This window comes from Leuciscus leuciscus, assembly GCF_965113295.1.
Source record: "Leuciscus leuciscus genome assembly, chromosome: 14".
NCBI classification, from domain to species: Eukaryota; Metazoa; Chordata; class Actinopteri; order Cypriniformes; family Leuciscidae; genus Leuciscus; species Leuciscus leuciscus.
The window spans coordinates 33695133-33722063 of NC_138738.1; the positions used below are offsets into that span (position 1 = coordinate 33695133).

The 26931-nt window shown below is 38.8% G+C and overlaps 4 protein-coding genes across 5 annotated transcripts in view; 2 read left to right on the forward strand and 2 right to left on the reverse strand.

The window, feature by feature from the left end:
- iqcb1 (IQ motif containing B1) overlaps positions 1-19981 on the forward strand; it is a 364203-nt gene extending 344222 nt beyond the window's left edge. The window contains exon 14 of the mRNA XM_082189805.1: positions 9761-19981. The gene's annotated coding sequence lies outside the window, so the exon portion shown is untranslated. The remainder of the gene's footprint in view (positions 1-9760) is intronic.
- Positions 1-26931, reverse strand: part of tspeara (thrombospondin-type laminin G domain and EAR repeats a) — a 197696-nt gene that overhangs the window by 141101 nt on the left and 29664 nt on the right. The gene's annotated exons all lie outside the window — the stretch shown is intronic.
- Positions 520-3633, forward strand: nabp1b (nucleic acid binding protein 1b). Its single transcript, XM_082189990.1, has 6 exons — positions 520-660; positions 1531-1669; positions 1772-1843; positions 1919-2006; positions 2085-2148; positions 3303-3633. Exons 1-6 carry the CDS (start codon positions 567-569, stop codon positions 3488-3490), a joined length of 645 nt encoding a protein of 214 aa, XP_082046116.1. The 5' UTR covers positions 520-566; the 3' UTR covers positions 3491-3633.
- Positions 8245-26931, reverse strand: part of usp40 (ubiquitin specific peptidase 40) — a 30802-nt gene continuing 12115 nt past the window's right edge. The window contains exons 18-31 of one of the 2 annotated variants that reach the window (XM_082189781.1): positions 24871-24924; positions 24697-24785; positions 24498-24584; positions 24366-24402; positions 24209-24273; positions 24044-24118; positions 23848-23956; positions 23633-23712; positions 22423-22541; positions 22180-22245; positions 21852-22062; positions 21661-21756; positions 21098-21186; positions 8245-20481 (exon numbers count right to left, since the gene is read on the reverse strand). In XM_082189781.1, the coding sequence (XP_082045907.1) occupies positions 20367-20481; positions 21098-21186; positions 21661-21756; positions 21852-22062; positions 22180-22245; positions 22423-22541; positions 23633-23712; positions 23848-23956; positions 24044-24118; positions 24209-24273; positions 24366-24402; positions 24498-24584; positions 24697-24785; positions 24871-24924 (1292 nt within the window). In that variant the 3' untranslated portion in view covers positions 8245-20366. Of the gene's footprint in view, positions 20482-21097; positions 21187-21660; positions 21773-21851; positions 22063-22179; positions 22246-22422; positions 22542-23632; positions 23713-23847; positions 23957-24043; positions 24119-24208; positions 24274-24365; positions 24403-24497; positions 24585-24696; positions 24786-24870; positions 24925-26931 lie in introns of those variants that run through there. The other variant, XM_082189782.1, reaches the window with a different exon arrangement.

A 26931-nucleotide genomic window follows, 5' to 3' on the forward strand; every position in this document is an offset into this window, starting at 1 on the left:
ATATATCATTGTATCATTATATGATTAAACAATTCACCGTTTACATTTTCTATATTTTAATTCATTCAAACTAAAGAAAAGAAGAAATTTAACGGTGTGATAAATGAATTAGTAGATAGCGCGTTTTTCACAGAACTGCAGTACACAGTCACGGTGGCCGAGAGGTTAAGGCGTTGGACTCGAAATCCAATGGGGTTTCCCCGCACAGGTTCGAATCCTGTTCGTGACGATATTTAGTTTTGATTCCCAGTATAAGCGTGAAACTTTTCAAACCACACAAAACGCACAAATAAACTGATTTGTGAACATCACTTGAGTTCTTACAGGAAAATTAAGGTAAACAATTTAGCACTTTTGTTTTTCCTTTCCTTCCTTAGTATGTTAATAAGGCTGAATTTTTCTTATGCAGTTTTAAAGGGGAACGTTTCTTTTGCAACATTCGTTAAAATCTAATCTCATTCAGGTAGCTTATATAAATACCTGGCACAATCAGTCTTAGGTGATCCAAGGTGGCTGTCAGTTTGACTGAATTGGATTTCCTTTAACATCCCCCCCCTTGTTTTTTAATGGCAACCCCGTTGAACGAAAGTGTGTTTCTGATTAAAGACCTTAAACCTGGATTAAAAAATATTAATTTGGTTTTCATCGTCCTGGAAACTGGTAAGTCATATTTAAGTGGGAAACGTTTGCTTTTTAACGACCAAACGCGGCCTGTACGATTGCGTTGCTGTCCTCATTTTTAAAATGTTTCTGCGCTCACAAACAGTTTAATTTGAAGTCCGTGCTAACTTCCATTAAAAAAAAAAGATATTAGTCAACATTGTTTTCAGTAGTGAATCCGTGAACGAATCTTTCTTTTGAGTTGGATCTTTTCTGTCAGTCGTTTGAGCTGAGTCACATGGCGTGCTGAATAAATCGTTCATATATGGATTAGTAGCCAAATGTGTGAAGGAGTGAGCTATTTCAGTCACAGTTACAGAGTTGTGTTTAAATGAACGAATTTCAGTGTTGTTTAAAGTCACCATGAAATCAAAATTGACATTCTTATTTTTAAATGGAATATTGCACAATTACAAATGATTTATCCGTGAACATTATATTTTTAATTCATGTGCCCTCATATCTTTAATCAAAATAACTTCCCCTCCTTCTTGCAGTGACATCTCTTCTCTTTTCTGATGACGTTTTTACTGGCGCATGGGCGGGACAACCTGTCACTCACATGAGATCACTGCAATAGCAAACCAGAACGATCCAATCAGTTCTCGATGGACAAAATCAAGTCCTGCCCATAGATCAGTGGTCCTGCCTATTTTTTTTTTTTATTTTTTTTTTTTTTGCCCCTTTTTAAGCCGTTTCACTCGGATATAGCCTACCCTACATCACAATATATATATTTTTTAAAGAAAATAAAAAAATAAAAACATCAAAACCATTCATAAAAATTAGTTGGAGAGCTAATTTGCCTTCACCAATTGCCTTACATTTAAGTGTGTTCCTTGTTTGTGCTTCTTTAACAAAATATACCAGGTCGAGTGTCTAAGACAAAGGACGGACACGAAGTGCGTTCATGTAAAGTAGCTGACAGGACCGGAAGCATCACCATATCAGTGTGGGACGAGGTGGGCAGCTTGATACAAACCGGAGACATCATCCGACTCAATCGAGGGTGGGAGGAAAGTTTATTAGGCTGTTAATAATAATAATAGTAATGCTTCGAATCATAATAAAGCCTTTTCATCGTGTTAAAGAAAATTACATTTGATTTCAGATACGCATCTCTGTTCAAAGGGTGTCTTACACTGTATATTGGGAGAACAGGGGACCTCCAGAAGATCGGAGAGTAGGTCTTATTGAACTTAAGTTCTCTGAAACAATGATGATTGCAATAACCAGTACCTTCTTGCATCTATCAAAGGTTCTGTATGATATTCTCGGAGGTGCCAAATTTCAGTGAGCCCAACCCAGAGGTTCTGGCTAAAATCAACCAAATAAACAATACCCACGTGAGTGCAAAAATACAGCTCAGAGGGCATGAACAGTGAGATGAGCGTAGAATGAGTGTCTGTTTTATCTCTTAACAGGTTAAAACAGAAGTTCATGGCAGCGCTCCTAGTATACCGAATCCCGGACCAGCTGTACCTACAGGTTGACACGATTGTTTGACAAAGGCAGTATTTATTGCAAATAATCATATTTAATTCAGGGGCCTGGAACCCCTAAGGGGGCCTCAGCATATTTCCAAGGGCCCGCAAGATGGCTTAAGGCCCCGATAAACTCTGCGTGAAGTTCATTTTCATTCTTTGCTTATAGAAGTTTGAAATACCTTTGCAGCAATGTACTGTTAGCGAACATCCCGACGCCACCCATGCTGTTGAGAGTGGCATTTAGATGAATATATAAGTGCTGCTCTCAATAACAAAATAAACTCTTAAAAAATGACAGCGGTGAGAAAATAGCAGGCAAGAAAGCATCTGATCATAGCGATGTGGATATGTTTGCACCAGCTCTATAATTCGGCACTCCGGTAAAGTCATGTCACATATATTTATATAGCAATTTATACAATACATTGCTTTACAGCAAGCAGCTTACACGAATAACAGTTTCAGTGTCACTCTCAACTTCAGTTTCTACTATAAAGCAGTTCTCCTTTGCTCATGTTTTTATTCGCGGACCGCGGACGTCTGACGGAATGAACAGAGTAGAATTCCACGTCAAAGAAGGCGGAGCCTCAGATCCACACCTACCTATTATGTACTCGGCACGGAACAATGGTAGTTTGAAGGGGTTTACCAGTCGGACTGAACTTTTCCAAAAAGTTTGATTTCGCAAGCTGTTTCGAACTTTAGAAACAAACTTATTTTTGGCCAAATTTGTTTCGAAATGACATCACACCACATGACAAAATTAGCTAAAATAGCTCAAAATCAAGATATAGGCTGGAATCATATTTCTTATTTTCATTTGTTCCCTTAAAGGTACAGTAACTTCTATGTAACTTTTGGTTCCCAATCGGTCTAAAATAGTCTGAATATAAACACTTAGAATAGGTGTACCATAGCGATTCAGGATAAGACAAAAACATGTTTTGGAAGATGGATGATGTACTTGCTCATTATATAAATGTAATTTTTTTACAGAAAAAGTTGCATAGTGTACCTTTAACAATTAAATGGATACAAACAAATCAAGCTGTGGTTGCTCATTTAACATGTCAGTCAGATGGCTCTCTCTGTATAAATATGTGATTCTTGGCCAGAATAAGCTGAAATATGTACCATTCTCTCTGCCCCTCCCAGCCAACGGCTCTGCTGTGTTTTCTCCTTCTCCTGTCCCCCGAGAGACCTTTGGTAAAGGTGGACGTCATTTGAACCGCACTCATTGGAAGAGTGGCACTGCTTCTTCAGTACCAGGTGGAGGTCATGGCCCAAAACCCATTACCACCATAACTTATGGACGGGATCCTCGCAGAGCACCGAAGAGATGAGAACAAGAAAATGTTTCAGCATCTGAGAAAATGCTATTTTGTATTTATTTTTAAATGCTTTTTTTTTTTCAGTCAATTGAGTAGTTATGGGTTATTTGATTGATGTATTAGATTGACTTTTTCTGGATTTATGAGAGGTTATTTTGCAGAACAAAGTTGTGTACAAATAAAGTTGCTTAAAATCATGTCATGCTTGTCATATTTGTGTTTTCATAGCAAGTTCGGGCCATTAAAGCGAAGTAAGCGATTTCTGAGAATCATTGTTGAACACTTGATATTTGAAATCAACCCAAACAAACCCCTCCCTTCATTGCTCCACCCCCAAAGCGCACACACACGCGATGCAAGACTGGATGTCTCTTTATCATCGCAGAAGCGTAGTAAAAAAAATGCTTCGCAAAAACGTACGACAAATTGACGAACGAACGACAAAAATAGAATGTCCACCCCTAAAAAAAAAAAAACTCTGGCCCCCCGCTCGCCGAGCCAGTTGTTTATGCTTAACATAAAATACAATTTTGAGATCTACACTTACTATCAAACATGGACTTAAATATTTTACATCAGATTTCAACAGCAACGAACATTCCTTTATTGAGGATTTCCTTTTCAAACTCCGCCTCCACTTTACTCGTGCATGGTGTTTTAGCACACCACTTTAATCATACTGCTGGGTTCGAACTTGAAACTGACAAAACTCACAAGCATGTATAGTTCACCATGTTTTTTATTTTTATTCATTTTGTAGCTTTAGTCTCACCAGGTCATCCCAAAGTGTTTAACTTGCTGTAATTCTAGGAATTCTCTCCTGCACTGGAAAGCTTTTCTAATATTAACGTGGGTCCTAAACCTCTTGCCTGATCATAACCCTTCTTTTTCCAGTGATATTCCTCTGACCTTTTCTCTTTCAACAGTCTTTCTTCAACTCTCCCTCTTTGTTCATTCTTTTTCCTCCCCCATCATGAGTGGACACACCCCTACTGCTGATTGGCTACAAGTTTGTTGTGGTGGTCGGTCAGATACACTTTCAACAGTGTTTTCAGAAATCACTTACTGCACCTGTAAAGGTAGGGCCATTATGGAGAGGCTAGCAATAGCAAAGACTTTATATGTAGAAAGACGGCACTCGTATTACTATGAATGTGAGAAAGTGCAACACGCAACATGGCGGAATAAGTCCCGCCTTCTAAAGAAAAGAGCCAATCATTGATTGGTAAAGTCATCGCTTCACTGCAGCTGCCATTAGAAACTCCGGTTCCTAGAAACAGACAGTGTTCTGAGACGCGCGTTTAGGACTGTGCATGCGCATTAGCTTGGTCCAGTCTGAAAAAAAATAATAATCATTTTTGTCATGAGCATTTAGAAACAAAATTTATGAGATAGTTGTTGTCAGTGATTGGTGATTTCAAATATGAAATTTAATTGTAAGCTTGGCGAACAGTTAGGATAATTTGTTGTTTCCCCATTCAAAGATATTTTCAAAGATGGCCACCATGTGAAATTATTTATCTTTAAAGGGACTGCCCTGTCCCAAATGGCACACTTCATATGCACTTTCGGTCTTGTGGATTTACAATGGCTGCTGCGTGCGCGTGTCCAGGAGACCGTAGGGTGTCCCATGTGTCATTTTAAGCCTCAGAAGGGTGCTCGCGAGCGCCCCCTTTGCGGTCGATATGCGCCCTCGATGCGCCCTTTTGCTGAGCCCGCACTGATGCGGGCTCCGCACAGTCCGCAGCAGACTTCTTCCCGACAGTCAAAGCGCCATTACGTCACGAAAGTGCGGACTCGTAGGAAGACCACAAGTGCTTAGGGTGCCATTTGGGACATGGCCTTTGGCAATATCAAGCTCCCTTGCTCCCACCCTCCCTTCAGAGCATCTCCAAAGCCACGCCTCGTTCAAAACACCTCAATGTCCACAGCCATCACGGGACGAGGGACGGAGTTAAATTACCTTAATTTAAGTTAATGTGTGTCTCAAAGCACATAACATTAAAATAATAATGAATGTAATCAACTTACAGAGCTCTTACTTGTACTACTAAACTGCTGAGGATTCATTTCGCCGATGATAGAACAGCTCCAGGTAAAACATTACAGTTGCGACATGGCGTGAACACAGCATAAGCTCGTTGTTTTGGTTCAGGAGGAACTGTAAAAGGCAGCTGCTGTTTGTTTGCAGTGATTGGTGACTGTTTGTCTACAACTCTACATATTCTTACGGAATGCGCTGATGACGTGTGATGTCTATGCGAGGCCGTGGTGGTATAGAAATACATGTTGACGGGCAGGTAGGACATCGTATCATTGTATTCGGACCGAATGCAATGACTGGACGAAAAATGTTTGGTCCTGAGACTTCCACAGAAGACATGTGTACATGTTCTTATATTTAGACCACTTTTATTATTGATTGCTATCAGGATGTGAAGAGAGTTTCAACCAGTAACTGTTCTGTAATGGGATCTTTCAGTGTAATGTTACTGTTATTGTAGTACAGTAAGAGGGGACACAAAGTTATGAGGTCAGTTCCTTAGTAAAGTGTTTATCTTAAGCATGGTTCGTTATTGTAAAATAGTTAACACAACAGTAACAAAAAGTGTTTATAAAACAAATTGCTCATAAAATAAGATGGTTATCTTTTTCTGGTTGGTTTATACAATCTTACTACACTAGAATATGGCACTTGGAATATCAAAGGCACTTGTCACAAAAGTCATAGTGTGCTTAATATGTGTTATCTGTCAGTGCAAGCACAACTTTCTGAGTTAAGATCTTGACAATGAACTGCCGTGACTTTATTCCGGCCAGATTTTTTAGAATAAAACTGAGGCGAGACTGAACTCTAGTGGTGAGAAGGAGGCTTAGATATTGAATTGAGGCTCTAATAAATGAGTGATGTTAATTTCCTTGTGTAAAATCGCAAAAAATACTAAATACACCTCTACAAGTGCTTATGTCAGCTACTGTTGTATTGCATTGAAATTGCATTGCATGGAATGAAATTGCATTGCATGAAAGTCCTAGTGTTTATGAATTAATAGTTGATAAAACTGTAAAAACCTCAGAAAATAAATCTAATAAGCATATCTTTAAAATGTAACAGATAAATACAGATTTGACTGTTGAGCTGAGAATTTATGAGTGGCATGTGACAGTAATAGCAGTGACATTATGATATGTTATGAAAGTGCCCTAACAAAAGACACTTCTGCTTTTACTTTACATTTACTGTAAGCGAACCTGTGCTAATACTTTTTATTCCCGCCGTTATACAGTAAATAGTAATAGCAGACTTTACTAGTAATTATTCAATTTTTTTTTTTAAATCTCAGTTTTATTTCTAATGCTGCAACTAAGTCGTTTCTCACAACATCCCAACTTTCACGTTAATGTTTTATTTCAGTGTTATTTTAAGATTTTTATTTTCTTGTCAGCACAAAAGGGTTCTGTTACAGGAAATCATTGCAAACACATCTGAGAAACAGTAACACTTTTATGATAGTTAAAGCTGAGATTCCATTGCAGAGTGAAATCTGAGTCATTAAGTGTCATAAACTAATGGCCAGAATTATTGGCACCCTTGGTAAATATGAACAAAGAAGCCTATGAAAATAAATCTGCATTGTTAATTCTTTTGATCTTTGATTTTTTTTAAATCACAAAAAACAAACCTCATTTGCTGCCAAAAAGCTCAGCTGACCATAGAACCTGGTCCTATTTGAAGTTCCAGTAGTGTCTGGCAACTGAATATGCTTGAGTTTTTTTGGGGATAAGAGCAGAGGATTTTTTTTAAAATTCAATTATCCAGCTGTGATCTTTGTAGACTCTTTAGCCACTCAAACTCTCCTCCTCGTCGTCCATTAAGAAAATATACTGTAGACGTGTGTCCTCTTCCAGGCAGATTCGTAACATTTCCTTTTGATTGGAACTTATTAATGATTGCCCTGATGGTGGAAATGGGAATTTTCAATGCTTTGGCTATTTTCTTACAGCCACTTTCTTTTTTGTAAAGCTCAACAATCTTTTGCTGCACATCACAACTATATTCTTTGGTTTTACCTTTTGTGATGGATGATTAAGGGAATTTGGCCTATGTTTTTTTCTTATATTTATAGTCCTGCGAAACAGGAAGCTAGACAATTTCATGATCCTTGTCACCCTGGTGTGCTAAAAATGTTAAATATGAGTGGGAATATACTTCTTTACTCATAAGAATATCTAGGGTAGAATATCTGTGTATTAGAGAAAAACATTTATTTCATAAAGTGATTTTCACCTCCACTCTCATTTGTTTTACTTAGATTTTTGTGATTTAAAAACATTTTTTTTTAATGAAAGATCAAAATGATAAATAATACAGATTTATTTTCACAGACTTTGATCACATTTACCAAGGGTACCAATAATTCAGACCATGGCTGTACATTAGATCTTACAAGTTTAATTTTTAGTTTCAAAATTGGCCTCAAGACTGTGAAGGGGTGGTTTCTGGAATCCATATATATCATTTGAGTGGTTATTAATTAAGTTATATTTATCCTTTTAAATTATTTGAACTACTTCTTCAAGCTTATGAGATTTATGTAGTTGTAGAATTACATCAGTTCTCTGAAACGTGAAGTAGGCTACTTCCCTTCAAAAGGGGTCAAAGAGGTCAATTATTTATAGCAGTGATATGTAAAAATAACAGCAGTGATTGTGATAAGGCGAGAGCAATCTCAACATTGAAATGTCATTGTGCTGAATGCCAGTCATGGAAATAAAATGATCATCTTTATTAAATGTTATTAATATGTAGGAACCATATTTCGTTTCTAAAAATTGTTTAAAAGTATAAAGTGGATGCAAAAAGCAAGTCCAAAGTACATGAAGCAAATCTTGTCACATTTGTATTTACCTACAATGATCACTGGTGATGAATAATCATATGCATCTTAACTACATATTTATATTATTGAAGGATTTTATCAATATTTCAAATATTAAACTAAAGAAAATAATATAATAACTCACATAATTTGAATGCAGATGAACACTTGAAAACAGAATGCAGAAGCAAATTCTGTCTCTCAATATGAGTAAAATCAACAAGGATTACAGTCAGGTTTCTCCTTACCACATCACATTTAGGACTAACAATGTATATTAATGTAAATTAAAATGTTCTGGTTCTGATTGATTAAAAAAAGTTTGTAAATTATAATATATCACAGCCTTTCTATACCATTGAGGATACATATTCTATTTTAATCAAGGAAGAGTCAATTAAAAAAGGTATACCATTTGATAACAATTTGATCTGTTCCACCAATTATGTACTTTATTAACAAGAAGAAAAAAAAAATATCATAATGAAGATCCCAGTAAAATAAAGTCAGTCAGCTGGTTCTGATTCTTCTCTCACACCTCTTTTAGCAGAATCCCATAAGGACGAATGGACTTCTCCACAATCTCCTTCTCTTTATCAGCAGAGGTGCCTTCAGGAATCTCAATCAGCCAGTAGTCCTTTCTTTTGCACACTTTCCTCATCTTTGGATTGATCCTGTTCTGCATCAGGACTCTGTATCTCTTCCCGGTCTTTTTGGATGTAAATTCCTTGCTGTAGCCAGAAGCCTGCTCTATGTCGTATGTTGAATAGATTCCTCTCCCGTAGACCATTCCTGAACCTGCTTTGTAATGGTTTTTGACGATACCTGTAGCACCACTAACGCTGGTTCCATGATAGGAGACGGGCCACTCACCAGCCACTGAGTGACTCCTCCATCCATTCGTGCCCAGCCAGGCGTTTCCATCAGGATACTTGTTCCGGACTTTGAGAGCAATGCGGTACCATCCACATGGACGTTTATATGGCTCATCACCCCGCATGCATACTGACTTGTCACTTAAATGTGTGAAATCATGATCAAAGCGAGGTTCGAAGAATTCATCCATGTCCACAAACATCTCCTTCCCCACATCTGAGTTGAAACCTGCCACTGGTGCTTGTTGCAGACTAAATAGATCTGCGATATATTTGAGCAATCCTTTTGCCAGAAAATTGTCTATATTGAGCTCATTAGGATTCAACTTTCCTGTTAATCCATTGCAAGGCTTCACAGTTGTATCGAGGAGGGCAGACAGCGCCTCCAGAACAACTTCCCTGTCCACTGTAGACATAATGCTGATTTGCCTCACAAACTGGAAAAAGTCAAATATCGTTCTGCTCGTACACACTGATGTGGCTCTCGCTCTGCTTTAAATATGGACTCCGTTATGACAAAGAGGGAGTGTTTTTTGTTTTTTTTACTTTCAGTTTTTAAGTGAATCAAGGTACAAAAGTACAACAGTTCAACTGCCATAAACAACATAGTCTGCTGTAAACAACATAATCAATCTTTGAATATTTTTAGTTTCACTTTTTGAATAACATGCCCAGCATAGCCACTTTTACTCATGACAAATAATAAATAAATGAAAAAGGAATATATCAAATAGCATATTAGTAGAGCAAAAATGGCATAGGGCCTACTGTATCTGTTGCATATAATTTAACGGCCTGTAAGCTCGCACTCGATCGGCCCAAAGTCCGGGATCCGACCAGCGCGGAAGGTCTCTACGTATTACTGTCTTTTCTCGTGGCAAAGTATTTTTTGACTAAATGCAATACATTTTCTCATATGTATTTTCTCGTTATTTCATCTGACTCCATAAATTAAAAGGTTTTAATGATATCTGTGCATCGTTAAATGTGAGCGAATGTTTGACTATTCCTTTTAACTCTTTAATGAAAATAATGTCAAAGTCAGTTAGAATAATCAAATGTAACAATTTATTATGTCAGGTAAATGTATCATGCCAATCATAATCAAATCAAAGATAATCGATACAAAACATCAAATGCTCTGGAATAAAGAGAAGATATGCAAATCCAACATTAAGATACATAATGCTAAGAGTTTACTCTTAAGTAAGAGTCACTCTTAGCATCATGGGCCAACTTGAGTTACAAAAAGGCCCAGAGCCCTTTGCTGCATTCCATTATACGTATAGACAGAACCTCTTTCACATGGAAACATGCTAACAATGGAAATTTGCATTCAGAGGTTACACCTTTTGGGGGTATGAGACCATTTGACTGGAGACCAACCCTCCTTTGTGTGCCAGTTATCTCTAAACTCTTAAAACCTTATTACCGTTTGTTTTACTTATTTGGAAATGAGACATTTATACCAGTCGCACTGAGACATTTCAAATGATATAAAAAATGTACAAAACTCGATGATAATCATTCACATTAAAACTAAGTCTTTTCTTGGGTGAATTCAGGTGATCTGAGTCTGAGAGAAACATTGTAAAGGGTGAACAGTCAGTTGATTACTTAATATATATCATGACATAATGCAGGCAAAAAACACAACGTTTGGTGACGTTGTTTTCAACCTTTATCAAAAGGTTAAAGACCTGACTTAAAAGAAGTAAAATTTTGTTTGTTATATTGTTAGACCTAGAAGAGGAAGTCAGGTAAATGTTTGTCATAATGTTAGACCCAAAGGAGAAGTCAGGTTAAAAGTTGAACAGGTGGAATTAAGGTTAGAAGTTTAACACAGGTTAGATTCAGGTTAGAAGTTTAACACAGGTTAGCTCTAAAAAAAATTGTTTATCTTATTTATTAAAAATCCACCACACTCCTTAACCAGATTGTCCGGCATTTTCCAATTTCTCAAGTCTTACAGCCATATGAAAGATGTCATTAAATGAGTGTAATTATTGCAGATTTTACCAGGCCCAGAAACCAACGCCCCAGTTGAACTTTAAATTCTGCTGATTAAAGACAGGATAACTATAGTCAGAGGGTTGTTAGCAGTGATGTTTTCTGGCAGTTTGACATGTACTTTGGAAGACGATGGATTTCATAGATTTCAACACACTAAAAGATGTGACTCATGGAAAGTACAGATTAATCCAATTCAGCTGTCATACACTGTGCACCGCTTCACCGACTGTAACATAATAATATTTATAATTCGTTACATTTATATAGCGCTTTCTGAGACCTCAAAGCGCTTTCCATAGAAGGGGGAATCTCCTCAACCACCACCAATGTGCATCATCCACTTGGATGATGCGACGGCAGCCATATTGCGCCAGAACACCCACCACACACCAGCTTACTGGTGGAGAGGAGACAGAGCAATGAAGCCAATCAGTATATGAGGATGATTAGGAGGCCATGATAGACAGAGGCCAAGGGGCAAATTTGGCCAGGATGCCAGGCTTACACCCCTACTCTTTTTCGAAGGACATCCTGGGATTTTTAATGACCACAGAGAGTCAGGACCTCGGTTTAACGTCTCATCCGAAGGACGGTGCTCTTTTGGCAGTATAGTGTCCCTGTCACTATTCTGGGGCATTAGGACCCACACAGACCACAGGGTGAGCGCCCCCTGCTGGCCTCACCAACACCTCTTCCAGCAGCAACCTGGTTTTTCCCAGGAGGTCTCCCATCCAGGTACTGACCAGGCTCAGCCCTGCTTAGCTTCAGTGGGCAACCAGTCTTGGGCTACAGGGTGATATGGCTGCTGGTAACGGTTTCATTCTGTCTTGGTTTTGTTTGCCGTTTTAGTTTGCCTGTGTACCTGGGCCCGTATTCATAAAGATTCTAAGAATCCTCTCAGAAAACTCTTAATTTAGCTTAAAAACTTTTACGTAGGAGTCTTAGCTTAAAAGCGATTCGGGACCGATCTGAGAGCAACTCTGAGTAAGGAAAAGATAAAAACTTTCATCTTAGTAAGGAGGCGGGGCTGACCCCGTTGCTATGTATGACACAATCTTTTGAAGACTGTGATTGGTTGGTTGTCCAAAAAAAAAAAAAAAAGTGATTTTAAGTATAGGGGCTATTCTAAGCCTTCACTTTGAAATTACATGCGTACTTTTTCCTATTTGACCGTTCTCACACACACACACATTATATATGTGTATATAAATCCTTTTTTTTTTTCTTTTTTTTTTTACCATGCTGTTAATTTCCTATAAGGTATTTGCTTGGCTTAGAATGATAAAAATTGTTCCAATCTTTCCAATTACACTGATTGCTGGCATGTCTATTTAAGTGGTGGTTTGAATGTTGGTTTTAATGTATCAAACATGGAATTTTCCCAGTTGGCAAATATCGTAATGTAGTGATTACTTTCATTTCTGGCGCTATGGCATATGCGCTGTATCGGAGATGTTAGCGTGTCTCTAATAAGATCAGTCACAAACATGATCCCTGCACGATCTAATCTATAGCGTCTTATTAACTCACTGTTATTCATTGTCTTCAACACATTTCTTCTCCCTCTTCGTCTTTCTGCCATTTTCTCCTCTGCTAAAGAAACTCTTAAGCCTCTTAAAAGTCCTCGTCCGTGCTCCTAACAATTTTGACCTTAAGACCTCTTTTAAGGGTTAAGATGCTTTCTGAATTACTCTTTTCTTTACTAGGATTTTTTCTTTAATTTTAAGAGTAAACGCCCACATTTCTAAGAATTTTCTTAGAATTTTGTCACTAGGAGCTACTCTTTGCATTAAGATTCTTTATGAATACGGGCCCTGATCATTAGTTAATTAGTTCACACCTGTTCTGATTACCTCTAGTGTTTATAAGCCTGTGTTCTTTCAGTTCTTTGTCTAATCTCCTTTGAGTGGTTGTAGCTCCTGTGTATTGCTATTTTTGGAGTTCTTTCGTCGTGTACCTTATACAGAACAACTAATGCAGCTCAAGAACTTCAAAACCTATTAAGGCAGAAGGAATAATGTTGTAATATTTCAAGTTAAAATACTTTCTTCTATCACAGCTAAATATACAATTACAAATATCAGCCATTTGATTTTTCTGAAAGTTTAAATAAAGTGGCTGACACATCTTTCATTGATTGTGGTGATTTGTCCAACGTAAAAATATTGTTTTAAGCTTATGTTAATGGTGTACTTTGTACCATGAACATAGAAATTAAACAGTTCAATGTGAAGAAACAAAATGAAGTTGCTCTATAAACGTAAGAGATAAATGAAAAATAGTGTTGGCTGCAAGACAGCAGTTGCAGTCAAAGAGGTATTTTCATGGACATTTATTGCCTTTACTGCAAGGGAAGTGAAGATCATTGCTGACCCAGTATTGGGAGCATTCAGGATTGCACAATCTGGCTGTCACACACTCTCAGTTCTGTTTATCTTTAGTTTCACTCTTATGGACTTTGTTTGTTTTCTTCAGCCACAAGTTTCTTTGTGTTTGTTTCCCACCACTCCTCTGTTCGCATTGACTCTACTCTTCCACCACAGCTGCACATCATTTAGTTCCTTACCTCTGTGTATTTAGTTTCTGTGTTCAATCTTTAATTGTCGGTTGATGTTTGTGTGTTGTGTGTGTCTACCCCTGTTTCATACATGCACTGTTAAACCTTCTGTCTGTTCCTGTGTTTATTGTTTTATTAATATCACTTCATATTAGATCCTGTGTACCTTCATCTTCATGACACTGGCTGTAGAGAATCAGGAGTTACGTCACAATGTTTTCACTCCGCGTTGCATTGCGGGAAAGCGCCGCCATCTTGGAAGGATACGCTATCCTTTGCCATGGTTACTTCAACAGTGAGACCGAGAGAAATAGCAACAGAGAGAGAGAGAGCAGCTTGATATTTGTTTGCATTCCGCGATACGCCGCAGTTTCTTGTCAACAAATGGAGGAGGAAGCGAAAGGAAAGGGGCTCTATCGGGAGAGATAAAAACGCCAGGCATCGCATCCAAAAACTGTTCACTTCCCAGAATCCTCCCCATTGCCCTCTGTGGTATTCCCTGACCGAGGCCCCCCTCGGCACGGATGCACTAGCGCAAAGTATGCGTTTCCCCCAGTAAGCCTCATTGTGCAAGATCGGCAGGAAGAAGTTCAAGTCCTAATGGTTGTGCCGTACTGGCCCAACCAGACTTGGTTCACAGAGCTGGCAAATTCCCCTGAGGAGGCTCCTTCTTTCAATACACAGGATCTGGGGCACAATCTGACACCCACACCCAGACCTCTGGAACCTCCACGTCTGGTCCCTGGTCCCAGCAATGATAGACACGATCACTCAGGCGGCTTTATGCCTTGAAGTGGCGCCTATTTACTACATGGTGCTCTTCCCAAGGTGAAGACCCTCAGAGATGTGGCATCAGGTCTGTGCTTTCCTTTCTCCAACAGGGCATTGAGAGACACCTATCTACCAAAGTGTATTTCCACTGAAACAAACAATTGTGCAGTGTGCTGTGAGATGTGGTTTCAAGTTAATTACATTGTATTGAAGGAAACCCAGCATTTTCAACTGGTTTCTCAGTAGTTTTGTTCCAATGAAACATTTAACTGTGTCTGTGTCTGTGTCTGTGTGTGTGTGAGAGTGTGCATGTTTGCTCCACATTGCCTTTGTGCTCTAGTACCAGGCCTTCATTGTGGTATGGACATTTTCAGACTTATTGAAATTATTTTTGACAAATAAAAATAAAGATTTTTTTTTCAATGTGGGGTTATATTGAATCCAAAGACCAGGGCCCGTATTCATAAAGATTCTAAGAATCCTCTCAGAAAACTCTTAATTTAGCTTAAAAACTTTTACGTAGGAGTCTTAGCTTAAGAGCAATTCGGGACTGATCTGAGAGCAACTCTGAGTAAGGAAAAGACAAAAACTTTCATCTTAGTAAGGAGGCGGGGTTGACCCCGTTGCTATGTATGACACAATCTTTTGACGACTGTGATTGGTTGGTTGTCCAAGAAGGGAAAAAAAAGAGATTTTAAGTATAGGGTCTATTCTAAGCCTTCACTTTGAAATTACATGCGTCATTTTTCCTATTTGACCGTTCTCTCTCTCTCACACACACACACACACACACACACACACACACACACACACACACACACACACACACACACACACACACACACACACACACACACACACATTATATATGTGTATATAAATCCTTTTTATTTTTATTTACCATGCTGTTAATTTCCTATAAGGTAGTGCTTGGCTTAGAATGATAAAAATTGTTCCACTCTTTCCAATTACTGATTGCTGGCATGTCTATTTAAGTGGTGGTTTTAATGTTGGTTTTAATGTATCAAACATGGAATTTTCCCAGTTGCCAAATATCGTAATGTAGTGATTACTTTCATTTCTGGCGCTATGGCATATGCGCTGTATTGGAGATATTAGCGTGTCTCTAATAAGATCAGTCACAAACATGATCCCTGCACGATCTAATCTATAGCGTCTTATTAACTCACTGTTATACATTGTGTGCAACACATTTCTTTTCCCTCTTCATCTTTCTGCCATTTTCTCCTCTGCTAAAGAAACTCTTAAGCCTCTTAAAAGTCCTCGTCCGTGCTCCTAACAATTTTGACCTTAAGACCTCTTTTAAGGGTTAAGATGCTTTTTGAATTACTTTTTTCTTTACTATGATTTTTTCTTTAATTGTAAGAGTAAACGCCCACATTTCTAAGAATTTTCTTAGAATTTTGTCACTAGGAGCTACTCTTTGCATTAAGATTCTTTATGAATACTGGCCCAGAAGTGTAAACTTTTTTTTTTACATACCTTTAGAAACAACCGAATCAAGCCCAGGTTTTTTTTGTTTTTTTTTATGTATGTATGTATGTATGTATGTATGTATAGATAGAGAATACAGAAAAAAGTGACTAAATTCTATGCAACTGAGATGAAAGGAACCATGTTTATTAACTACGGAAAAGTCGATTGGGGTCATATAGACCCCAAGGACAGGGTTAATGAGAAGAAAGTAATAATAAAATAATCAATAAAAAAAAAAGAAGAAGAAAAAAAAAGAAAATGAATAGCTATACCTAATTTGGCATTTATGTTCAACAATTCTTGATGAACATGTAGTCATTTTATAAGTACATTATTATTTAACATTACTTTTTTATGAGAAACAAGGCAAACAATATATAACTAAACATGCGGTTCATTCATCAAGGACAACCTCAAATGGAAAAAATCGAAAAATCGAGAAAATATGATGCGAGATCACCACCGTCAAGACCTGAATCAACAGCCTTGATCTGAGAAGGTGGCTGTAACAACTACTAACATGGGGAATATTAACAATATTGCAATCATGTTTCACTTAATATGACCAGTCTGAAAACATAAACGTTTGTCCCAAAATAAAAATTCTGTGCTTATTCACTGCCTTTTGTATGGAAGCTTGTTTCTATAAAAAAATAAAATAAAAAATAAATAAGGTATTATCTCCAAATTCTGACTTTTTTCTCGCGATTGTGAGTTTACCGCTCACATTTGACTTACGACTTTTTTCTCAGAATTGTGAGACATAAACCCTCAATTGCAAGCTATAACATCATAATTGCAAGACATAAACTCGCAATTCTGATGTTTTTCTTGCAATTGCGGTATTGGACTTTATAATTCGTAATTGCATTGTTTTGAGGTGCATTTTGAACATGGGCAGGGATGGGGCAGAGCGGACGTGGAGTGGTTGACTGTTCCAGAGTGTGGGAGCATTGGCAGAGAAAGCCCTGTCCCCAAAAGTCCACAACCTGGTGCGGGAGGTGTCCAGCAGGTCCTTGTCAAAGGACCGCAGGGAACGTGTCTGAGTGTAGGGGTGGAGGAGATCTGTATTTTGGTGAGAGACCATGGAGAGATTTGTAAGTGAGCGGGAGGATCTTGTAGGTGATGCGTGACTTGACTGGCAACCAGTGGAGCTGTTGGAGGATGGGAGTGTTATGCTACCAGGGCTTTGTGTGGGTTAAAATCCTAGCAGCAGAATTCTGGACATACTGGAGTCTGCTGGACATACACCGTCTCAGTGGGCAGTCCAGACAGGACACCATTGCAGTAATCCAGACGGGAGGTGATGAAGGCATGGATGAGTGTCTCAGTTACTGAATGTGTGATTGAAGGCCGGAGTCGTGAGATGTTTCTGAGGTGGTAAAAGGCAGACTTGTGTGATGTTGTTGATGTGGGACTGGAAGGAGAGAGTGGAGTCCAGGATGATGCCCAGGTTGCGCACCTCAGGAGATGGGGAAATGGAGCAGCCATCCACAACCAGGGCCAGGTCTCCTACTTTCCTGAGCAGTGGTGCAGGGGAGTTCTGTCTTATTACTGTTGAGTTTGAGTAGGTTTGTGGTCATCCATGATTTGAATTCCTGCAGGCAGTTGCCAAGTTGTGTAAGTGGGAGCTGGAAAGAGGGGTTTGTGCTGATATAAAGTTGAATGTCATCGGCGTAGCAGTGGAAGTTGAGTCCATGTTTACGAATAATATGACCTAGGGGTAGCATGTAAATGGTGAACAGCAGAGGACCAAGCATAGAGCCCTGGGGCACACCATGGTTGGCGGGTGCTGGATCAGAGTTGGAGCCATTTAGGGTGATGAATTGTTTCCGGTCTGTGAGGTAGTACCGGAACCAGGACAGTGCTGTGCCACTGAGGCTGATGAGCTCAGAGAGGCGGTGGAGAAGGATGGTATGGAAAACTGTATCAAAAGCAGCAGGAAGGTCAAGGAGAATGAGGATGGTGATGGTGATAAGGCCATTGTCAGCAGCAAGCAGGAGGTCATTAGTGATTTTGATAAGGGTGGTCACAGTGCTATGGTGGGTTCTGAAACCAGATTGGAGGGGTTTGAAGAGCTCATGTTATGTTGAAGCTGGGCAGCCACTGCTCTTTCCAGGATTTTGCTGAGGAAAGGAAGGTTGGAGATTGGATGATAGTTGTTGAGGTTGTCTGGGTCTGAGCCTGGCTTTTTGAGAGTGGGGATGTCTGCCGTAATTTTAAAGTTGGATGGTACCACACCAGAGGCAAGAGATGCATTTATGATGTTTTCCATTGGGTGGCAGAGGATGGGAAGACAGGCCTTGACCAGGGTGGTGGGCATTGGGTCAGGACTGCTGGTTGAAGTCTTGGCTGAGATGACCAGTTTTGTTACTTGGTCGGCATCCAGTGGAGAGAAGGCGGATAGGCAGCACTGAGGTGAGCGGGCAGCTGAGTGGTGAGAATCCTGTTGGGGCAGTGTGGGGCAGGGGGAGAGCCCAGGAGACTGGAGCTGCCGGTGGATGGTGTCCACTTCCTGCTGGAAAAAATCCATGAACCTGGAGCAGAGGTCAGCTGCATCTGAGGGTTTAGCGGCATCAGGAGGAAGACGACGGTTGATGGGGAAGAAGAGCAATTTGGGCTGTTTTTGTTGGTTACTGATGAGTGTGGAGTAATACCTTGTTTTTGCCTGAGAAAGGGCTTCTTTGTAGTTTGTGACGTGTTCTTTAAATGCTTCACGATGGACAGTGAGGCCGGATCTTCTGTATCGTCTCTCGAGCCTACGTCCAATGGTCTTCATCCTGCGGAGCTCAGTGGCGAACGCGTGGTGAGAGTAGCTACAAAGTCCAGGCTGAGAGAGAGGGCACGGTTGTAGTGTTCTACCATGCCATCAACTGTTTGGTAGGGGTGGTGGGTGGTGAAGTGGATCGCTAGGGAATCAGATAGCGTGGAAGTACACACCCGTTTGATGTTCCTGAACGTGATGGGCCGTTTGGTGCACTGCTTTGGGAGAGGCACAGGGACCAAGAATAGGATGGCTTAGTGGTCAGAGACAGCCAGGTCAGTGCACTGCAGGTGGGAGGGGGTTATGCCAGCACAGCACACCAGGTATGCTTTTTGTCATGTGTGGGGCCATGTATGTGTTGTGTAAAATTGAAGCAGTCCAGCAGTGATAGAAAATGGCTTGGCGGTAGATTTGGACAACCTGTAGCTGCTTGGACCCAGTCCACATGAAGTGAACACACTCAAAGGAGGTAGTATTCACTGGGGTCTCTTTGACCAGGATGTCAGCACGATGGATAACAGCAAGTCCGCCACCACGGCCAAGGCTGCGAGGCTTCTGGATATAGCCATCACCTGGGTGAGTGGCATGGTTGAGAGTTATGAACTCTTGCTGGTTCTGCCATGTCTCAGTAAGACATAAAAAATCCAGTGATTTTTCCAAGATGAGGTCATGAATATGGAGGGCTTTGTAATTTAATGAACGAATGTTAAGCAGCAGGAATGATGTCCTGGTTAGTGCATTGTCAGGGGTGACAGTGTTGTCCACACAGATCAAGGATCACAGATTTGAGAAATGTGATATGAAAATGTAAATAGTTATTCACTGATAATCTGAACTGAAATATGGATCTTGCTCCCGTTTTCATCCACACCTAAAAATTGTGCATTACATTCAGTCAATGACGAATTTTGTACCTGGATGTGAACACAGGCTAGATACAAGCTTCGGCAAACAGGAATATTATGTCTGAATAACAGCCTAAATTACAGTCTGGAATGATATGAGGGTGAGTAATAATCGCAGCATTTTATTTTTGAGTGAATGAAAGCATTATACTCCATATTAACTACATATAATTAAGGATATCTGTGTAAAACCTTTTACATACAGTATTGTGATGATTTTGTAAAAAAAAAATGAAGACAATAGTTGTAACACCCTTCCTTGTGGAAAAAAAAAGCACACCCTCAGAAGTGAGGCAGAGGAAAATCCATTGGCATAGGCTGAAACTGACCTCTTTGTCTTGTAGGGTACAGAGATCTGCTCCAGGAATGAATTGCATATAAAGGGCAAAGAAAGGATACAAGCTTCAAGAAATCTCATTGATTGAAGATGATATTCCCACTTAAAATTAAGTTTTGGTTCAGCATCCCTGTGCCCAAATAATCTTATTTTTCACAGGGTGGGTCAGCACTGTCTCATTGTCTTCGGTTTGGGTTCTGTGCCGTGATTCGGTGGGGCAGATTCTGCCATGGCACCTTAGTGGCCTTAGTGATGGTTTTGAAGACCAATGGGCTGTTCACAGGGTGTGTTACCTGAACACTCCCACATTGATGGATAAGGCCACCTCTGGTTTCCTGTTTTTAGTTGAGCCCGACTTCTTGGACCCAGAGTCTTGTGAACATTCTCCACTGGCAGTACGCCCCCTAGTGGACAACATAAAAATCAAACTGTCATTGAGACATCATACATTACTGTTCAAAAGTTTTTTTTAAAGAAGTCTCTTATGCTCACCAAGGCTGTATTTATTATAACAAAAATACAGTAAATTACAGTAAACAGCAATTTGGTGAAATATTATTACTATATTAATATATTTTAAAATGTAATTTATCCCTGTGATTTTCAGAATCATTACTTCAGTCTTCAGCGTCACATGATCCTTCAGAAATCATTATAATATGCCGATTTAGTGCTCAAGAAATAATTCTTGTTATCTATGTTAAAACAGTTGTGCTGTTTAATTATTTTGTGTACAGGCTTTTATGATGAATAGAAAGTACATAAGAGCAAAATACATTTGAAATAGTAAAGACATTTATAATATTACAAAAGATTTCTGTCACTTTTGATCAAATAAATGCAACTTTGCTGAGCTTAACTAAAAAATCTACTGAACCCAAACTTCTGAATATTAGTGTGTCCAAATGTTATAGCATTCTTAATTCTACATGTTTAATCAAATCAAACCAGCAAAGGGTTACAATGCAATATCTTGTAATCTTGGAGAGAGGCAATAAAAGCAAAAAAAATAAAACGCACCTTGTGTTGTGATTCTCCTCCCTGAGTCTCTGCTGACCAATCTCATCTTCCAGAGTTGTGAATTCTTTATTATTGTCTATTAGCAGATTCTACACACATGCAAATACAAACAAAATAAAAAAAGTGAGAGGCATTGCTGAAAACCCAAAGATAAAACTTATCTTTTACAAGTCTATCACACTATTTTTGGCAGCCAGTTTTATAATCTTAAAAGGGGCACATGCTGTATATGTATGTTCGCTGATCAATGTTTGTATGTGAATAAAAACCTAAATTAAATGTATTCATCATTTCAAAAGTCTTGGATTAAACCGCTTGATTCATATGGATTTATTTTACAATCTCTTTATGAAAGTTTTGAAGCGTCGGGTGAACAGACTTTTAATGGACCTTCAACAGAAATCTCAGATTTCATTAAAAATATCTTCATTTGTGTTGTGTTCCGAAAATGAACGAAAGTCTTACGGGTTTGGAACAACATGAGAGTGAGAAACTGAAGACAGAATATCTAATTTTTGGCTGAACTATCCCTTTAAAATAAAAAGATTCTTTATTCAATTTACCTTAACACCTATAATATCTCCATCTTTCAGGTAGAAAGGAGCTGCCTGGAGACTCTCAGCTTTCCTCTTCTTCTTCTTTTTTGAGACCTGTTGAGTCTGGAATTATTCAGAACTGATTATTCAAGTATAATCTTAACTCTATAGCTCTTGCCTACAAATAGTCTATTCCCATTTTAACTCTCTCTTCTCACCCAGTTGGAAATGGGCATCCAGGTGTGTTTGTCAGGCAGGTGTTTAGCCAGGAGCAGGTTGTCAGGAGTGAGACCGTACTGGGAGGCCAGAGCAGCGTACAGGCCCTTAGGGGTGCTGTCCCTCCCAGCGTCCCACAAAAACTCCTCAGAGGGATAATATGCCTTCTCTCCTGGCACCCCCATATGAACCCTAAGCAATAAATCCTTTAGCCTGAACAGATTACGAGAAAAGAATAATCAGTGTTTTTCAAACAGCATAAAAATCTCTTTTCTTTCTTCCATGGATTTCATCAATCGCTTCATTTGACTTGCTGTCAGAATGTCTCACCCCAGGTCTTCCTCTTTCATCAGCCTCTGAACACACACCTCCACCCCATTCCCCAGCTTCAGTTTCCTGCAGGGATAGGAGGACATTAATCCCAAATACAATAAAAAGTCCTTTTCCCACCAAAAGAGTGCTGGTGCCGTATCTGGAACCGTTCAGTGTGTTCCCATCTGCATTTGGTGGAAAAAGGGCAACAGAGACCTCACACAAAAGAGCAGAGCATAAACAAAATCCTAATCTATCAACCTGAGGGTCTGCTGGTTTCCTCGGAGTACCCTGGCCGGTTTCTTGCACTCTAGCAACCACACACGCAGGAACGCAGGGCTGGGCACACACACATCCTGAAGTGCCGGGAGAGTCATCACCTACCGAAACACATATATGGCTTTTCTCAAGGGATGCTGATACGACAGCGCTGCATTTCACTTCCACTGTTTACAGTGTAGCCAAAAATATACACTTCTGTTAAAAAAATTGGGGTCTAAGATATTTTTGTGATTTTGAGGAAAAAGTCTGACTCATCAGGCCCATTTATTACATCAAAAATACAGTGAATTTTATTACAATTCACAATTCTATTTTAATATATTTAAAATGTCATTTATTCTGTAATGTAAAGCTGAATTTTGATCCTTCAGAAATCATTCTAATATGTCAATTTGCTGCTCAAGAAACATTTCTTAGTCTTATTAATGTTGAAAACAGTTGTGCTGCTTAATATTTTTGCGCTGCTTAATATTTTTGTGTAAACTAATACATTTTTTCATGATTCTCTAATGAATAGAAAAGTTCAAAAGAACAGCATTTAAAATATCTATTATGTAATGCATCCCTGCTGAATAACATTTATTTTGCTAAAAAAATAACAACAATTATTATTATTATTATTATTATACTGACCCCCAAACATTTGAACGGAAGTGTACAGCATTTCCTTCTTCACTAGCTTCTCTACCTTTTCTCTTTAATCATTTAATCGTTAAATGAGTGAAGGGTGTTTATAGCTCATAAAAGGTGAAGCATGTACATTTTTTCCATTTTACAATATTTTCTCTTTTCCCAGTTTAATATGCAGAATATTAAATAAGCTGTTTGAAGACTGCATTTTTTATTTAACAGTAAAGGGGTCTCCGAACTCACTAAAAGTATGTGAAATTGAGCCAAATGCAAAGTGCTGCACAGGTTGGTTTTTCTTCATGCATTTTTATATCAATAAACTTGTTAAATAAAAGATGAAGTATGTAAATATGTAGAAATGTTCCATTGCAAATACAACCACTGCCCTATGACCATTTCAAACTAAATCTCTAGACCACGATCTTATGTGACAGATGTTTTGTATATATTCTGTTTGGATTGTGTTGTAAAATGACATTTAAAGCTAGTAAAATGACACTTAATCTTTAAGTTATTATTATCAGCTGCTGTCATTAATGCTGTGAGTATTGAGGCCAACCTGAGTCTTGAGGTCATCGAGTGAAGCCTCCTCTGATATCTCCACATAACCAATGAATCTCATCTCTGATCCAGACCACTCTGGAACAACAGGACACATAAACATAAGCAAGCATAAACCAGAGATATTCTCTCAAGCACTCATAATCTGACAGCCCACTGACAGAAACAACCTGAATCCCACTTGGTTTATAGAAAATTTGGTAAAAGTCAAACCTGTGTTGAGCGCCTCGATGCTCTGAGACTCTGCTGTGTGGTTCAGCTCTGGAACGCTGGAGCTGTGGATCATGTCCATGTACATCCTCACAGACAGCTTGAGGTAACCCTGACGTTGAGATTAGAGAAAATTGTTTAAAAAGTTTTTATTTCCTTTTCATCTTACACAGGAAATCTTTCCAAACTGAAAATGCACCTTTGGAGGCAGCCGCCCCTCCACCAGCACCAGTGTGTCCCCATGAATGACCTTTGCCTCTTTCAGAGATGCATTCTAGGAGACACGAGTAAACAGGGGTCAATATTTGAAATCATTGTAAACCGAGATAAATTGAGGATTAGTATTGATTTTTGGAGTTCCCACCTCATCCATAAGTGGCTCTCCAATCTCCTCACACCAGTCCACTCTCCTTAAGTGCCATGACTCACCTGGAGAAAGAAATGCTTGTGTCATTAATAAATCTGAGAAAGCCAGTCAAGTTAAATGTGAAATTAAATATCAAACATTTGAAGAATTTTACCTTCAAGCCTCGCCATCTGCAACATTTCTTTAAGGCACTGGAATAAGAGGAACCAGAGATTTTAAAACACCTTATTTTTCACTTCACCAGTAGAATTTAATAAAAAAAAATTAAATAAAAAAATAAGTTCACCTCTTTGACAGTTAGAGACTCCTCTACAATAATCTCCAGCTCCTGACCGACTAAAGGCGCGAGACCAACGCTAAAGTACAAGAACAACTGCATGGAGAAAACATATATTTTTCATTATAGAAGTTAAATTAAGGGGGGGAAAAAAGTCACAAAGAGATGTTATTTTTTACATGTACATGCCTAAATTGTATGGACGCACCTGTGTTGCTGTTGGCACTGGTCCAGGGCACAGGTAGAGTGAAGTCATCAGCCTGATCCCTGCATCCCGAACACTCAAATGCTCATGCACTAGAACACAGACAAGCCAATTTACCATGTAAACCTTTAGAGGGATCACATTGGCAATGATGCTGATGATCATTTTGAAAAGTACCTGGAGGTAAAAGTTTTCCACTTCGATCCATTTGCCTCAGACAGCACTCAACACCTAAACAAGGAATAAAAGACAAGAGACACACTGATTCCAAACTACAAGATATATTGGCATTTGTAATTAACTTTTTTCTTTTTGGCCGATACGTGTCGGGAGCTGGACTTTTTGAATTGATTTATTTGACAAAAATTAAAATACATTCATTCATCAAAGATAAAGTTAAAATATTTTTTCCATTGCGATCCTTTGCAGAGTTTTATTTTGACAGCACTAACACCACCAGCATCTGAGCACAGATGCACATGAGCTCCCATTATCCATCTTCATTTGTTAGTTTACTGTCTCTGTTTAACAGTTCTGTCAAATAAATTATACGACAGAATTTTGAAACATAGAAAGTAAAAGTTGTATGGCTTTCTATTTTTAGTAAAAATGGCAAACGTATAATACTTTCTCATATACTGTTTATTTTACAGGTTTACTTTTACAAATTATATGTAAAACCAATTAAAATTTACTTGCAGCATGTGTTATTTACCATCTACAGTGCCCTCCACAATTATTGAACCCCCTGGTAAATATGATCAAAATTGGCTGTAAAAAATAAATCTGCATCGATTATCCTTGTGATCTTTCATTCAAAAAATGTGCAAAATTCTAACCTTTCATTGAAGTAAAAGAATTGAAAGTGGGGGGAAATCACATTATGAAATAAATGTTTTTCTCCAAAACATGTTGGCCACAATTATTGAAACCCCTAGAATTTTTTACGAGTAAAATATCTCTGAAGTATATTCCCATTAATATTGACCTTTTTTAGTACACCAGGGTGACTAGGAACATGAAACTGTCCAGCTATGACTTCGTGTTTCACAGAAGTTTAAATATGAGGAAACACAAAGGCCAAATCCCCTTAATCATCCATCACAATGAGTAAAACCACAGAATACAGTTCTGATGCGTAGCAAAAGATTGTTGAGCATCACAAACTAGAAAGTGGCTGTAAGACAATAGCTAAAGAATTGAAAATCCCCATTTTGACCATCAGGGCAATAATTAAGAAGTTATAACCAACTAAAGATGTTATGAATCTGACAGGAAAAGGACGTGTGTCTATACTGTCTTAATGCACGGCGAGTATGAAAGTTTGACTGGCCAAAGACTCTCCAAGGATCACAGATGGAGAATTGCAGAGATTAGTTGAGTCTTAGGGTCAGAAAGCCTAAAAAAAAAAATTATCAAACAACCCCTACATCCCCACATGTTGTTTGGGAGGGTTTAAAAAAAAACCTCCTCGCTCATCCAAAAACAAATTCCAGCAAATTTAATTGTCAGACACGACTGGATCTTCAAACAACACAGGGTTCTGTGGTCAGATGAGACTAAAACAGAGCTTTTTGGCAGCAAACACACTAGATGGGTTTGGTGAACACAAGGATAAAAAGTACCCCATGTGTACAATTTAATATACCATTGGATCTTTAATGTTGTGGGCATATTTTTCTGCTGGAGGTCCTGGACTTCTTGTTCAGATACATGGCATTGTGGATTCTATCAAATATCAACAGATAAAAAATCTAAACCTGACGCCTTCTGCTAGAAATCTTATAATATGCCGTGGTTGGATCTTCCATCAGGACAACGATCCAAAACAAACATCAAAATCAAAACAAAAATTTGTTGTGGAGCACAAAATGAAGCTTCTGCCATGACCGTCTCAGTCCCCTGACCTGATGAGTGGGCTGAACTGAAGAGGAGAAGCACCAACATGGATCTGGGAATCTGAAGGATCTGGAGAGATTCTGTATGGAGGAATGGTCTCTGATCTCTTGTCAGTTATTCTCCAAACTCATCAGGCATTATAGAAGAAGACTCAGAGCTGTTATCTTGGCAAAAGGAGATTGCAAAAAGTATTTAATAAAAGGGTTTCAATAATTGTGGCCAACGTGTTTTGGAGAAAAACATTTATTTCATAATGTGATTTCCCCCCACTTTCAATTCTTTTACTTCAATGAAAGGTTAGAATTTTTCACATTTTTTGAATGAAAGATCACAAGGATA

What these genes read in the sequence shown, in the direction of transcription:
- nabp1b (XM_082189990.1), top strand. Translation starts at nt 567, where the DNA reads ATGGCAACCCCGTTGAACGAAAGTGTGTTTCTGATTAAAGACCTTAAA. An exon ending in ATCATCCGACTCAATCGAGG is followed by an intron (nt 1,670 to 1,771) that starts GTGGGAGGAAAG and finishes ATTTGATTTCAG; the next exon opens with ATACGCATCTCTGTTCAAAG. An exon ending in ACCAAATAAACAATACCCAC is followed by an intron (nt 2,007 to 2,084) that starts GTGAGTGCAAAA and finishes ATCTCTTAACAG; the next exon opens with GTTAAAACAGAAGTTCATGG.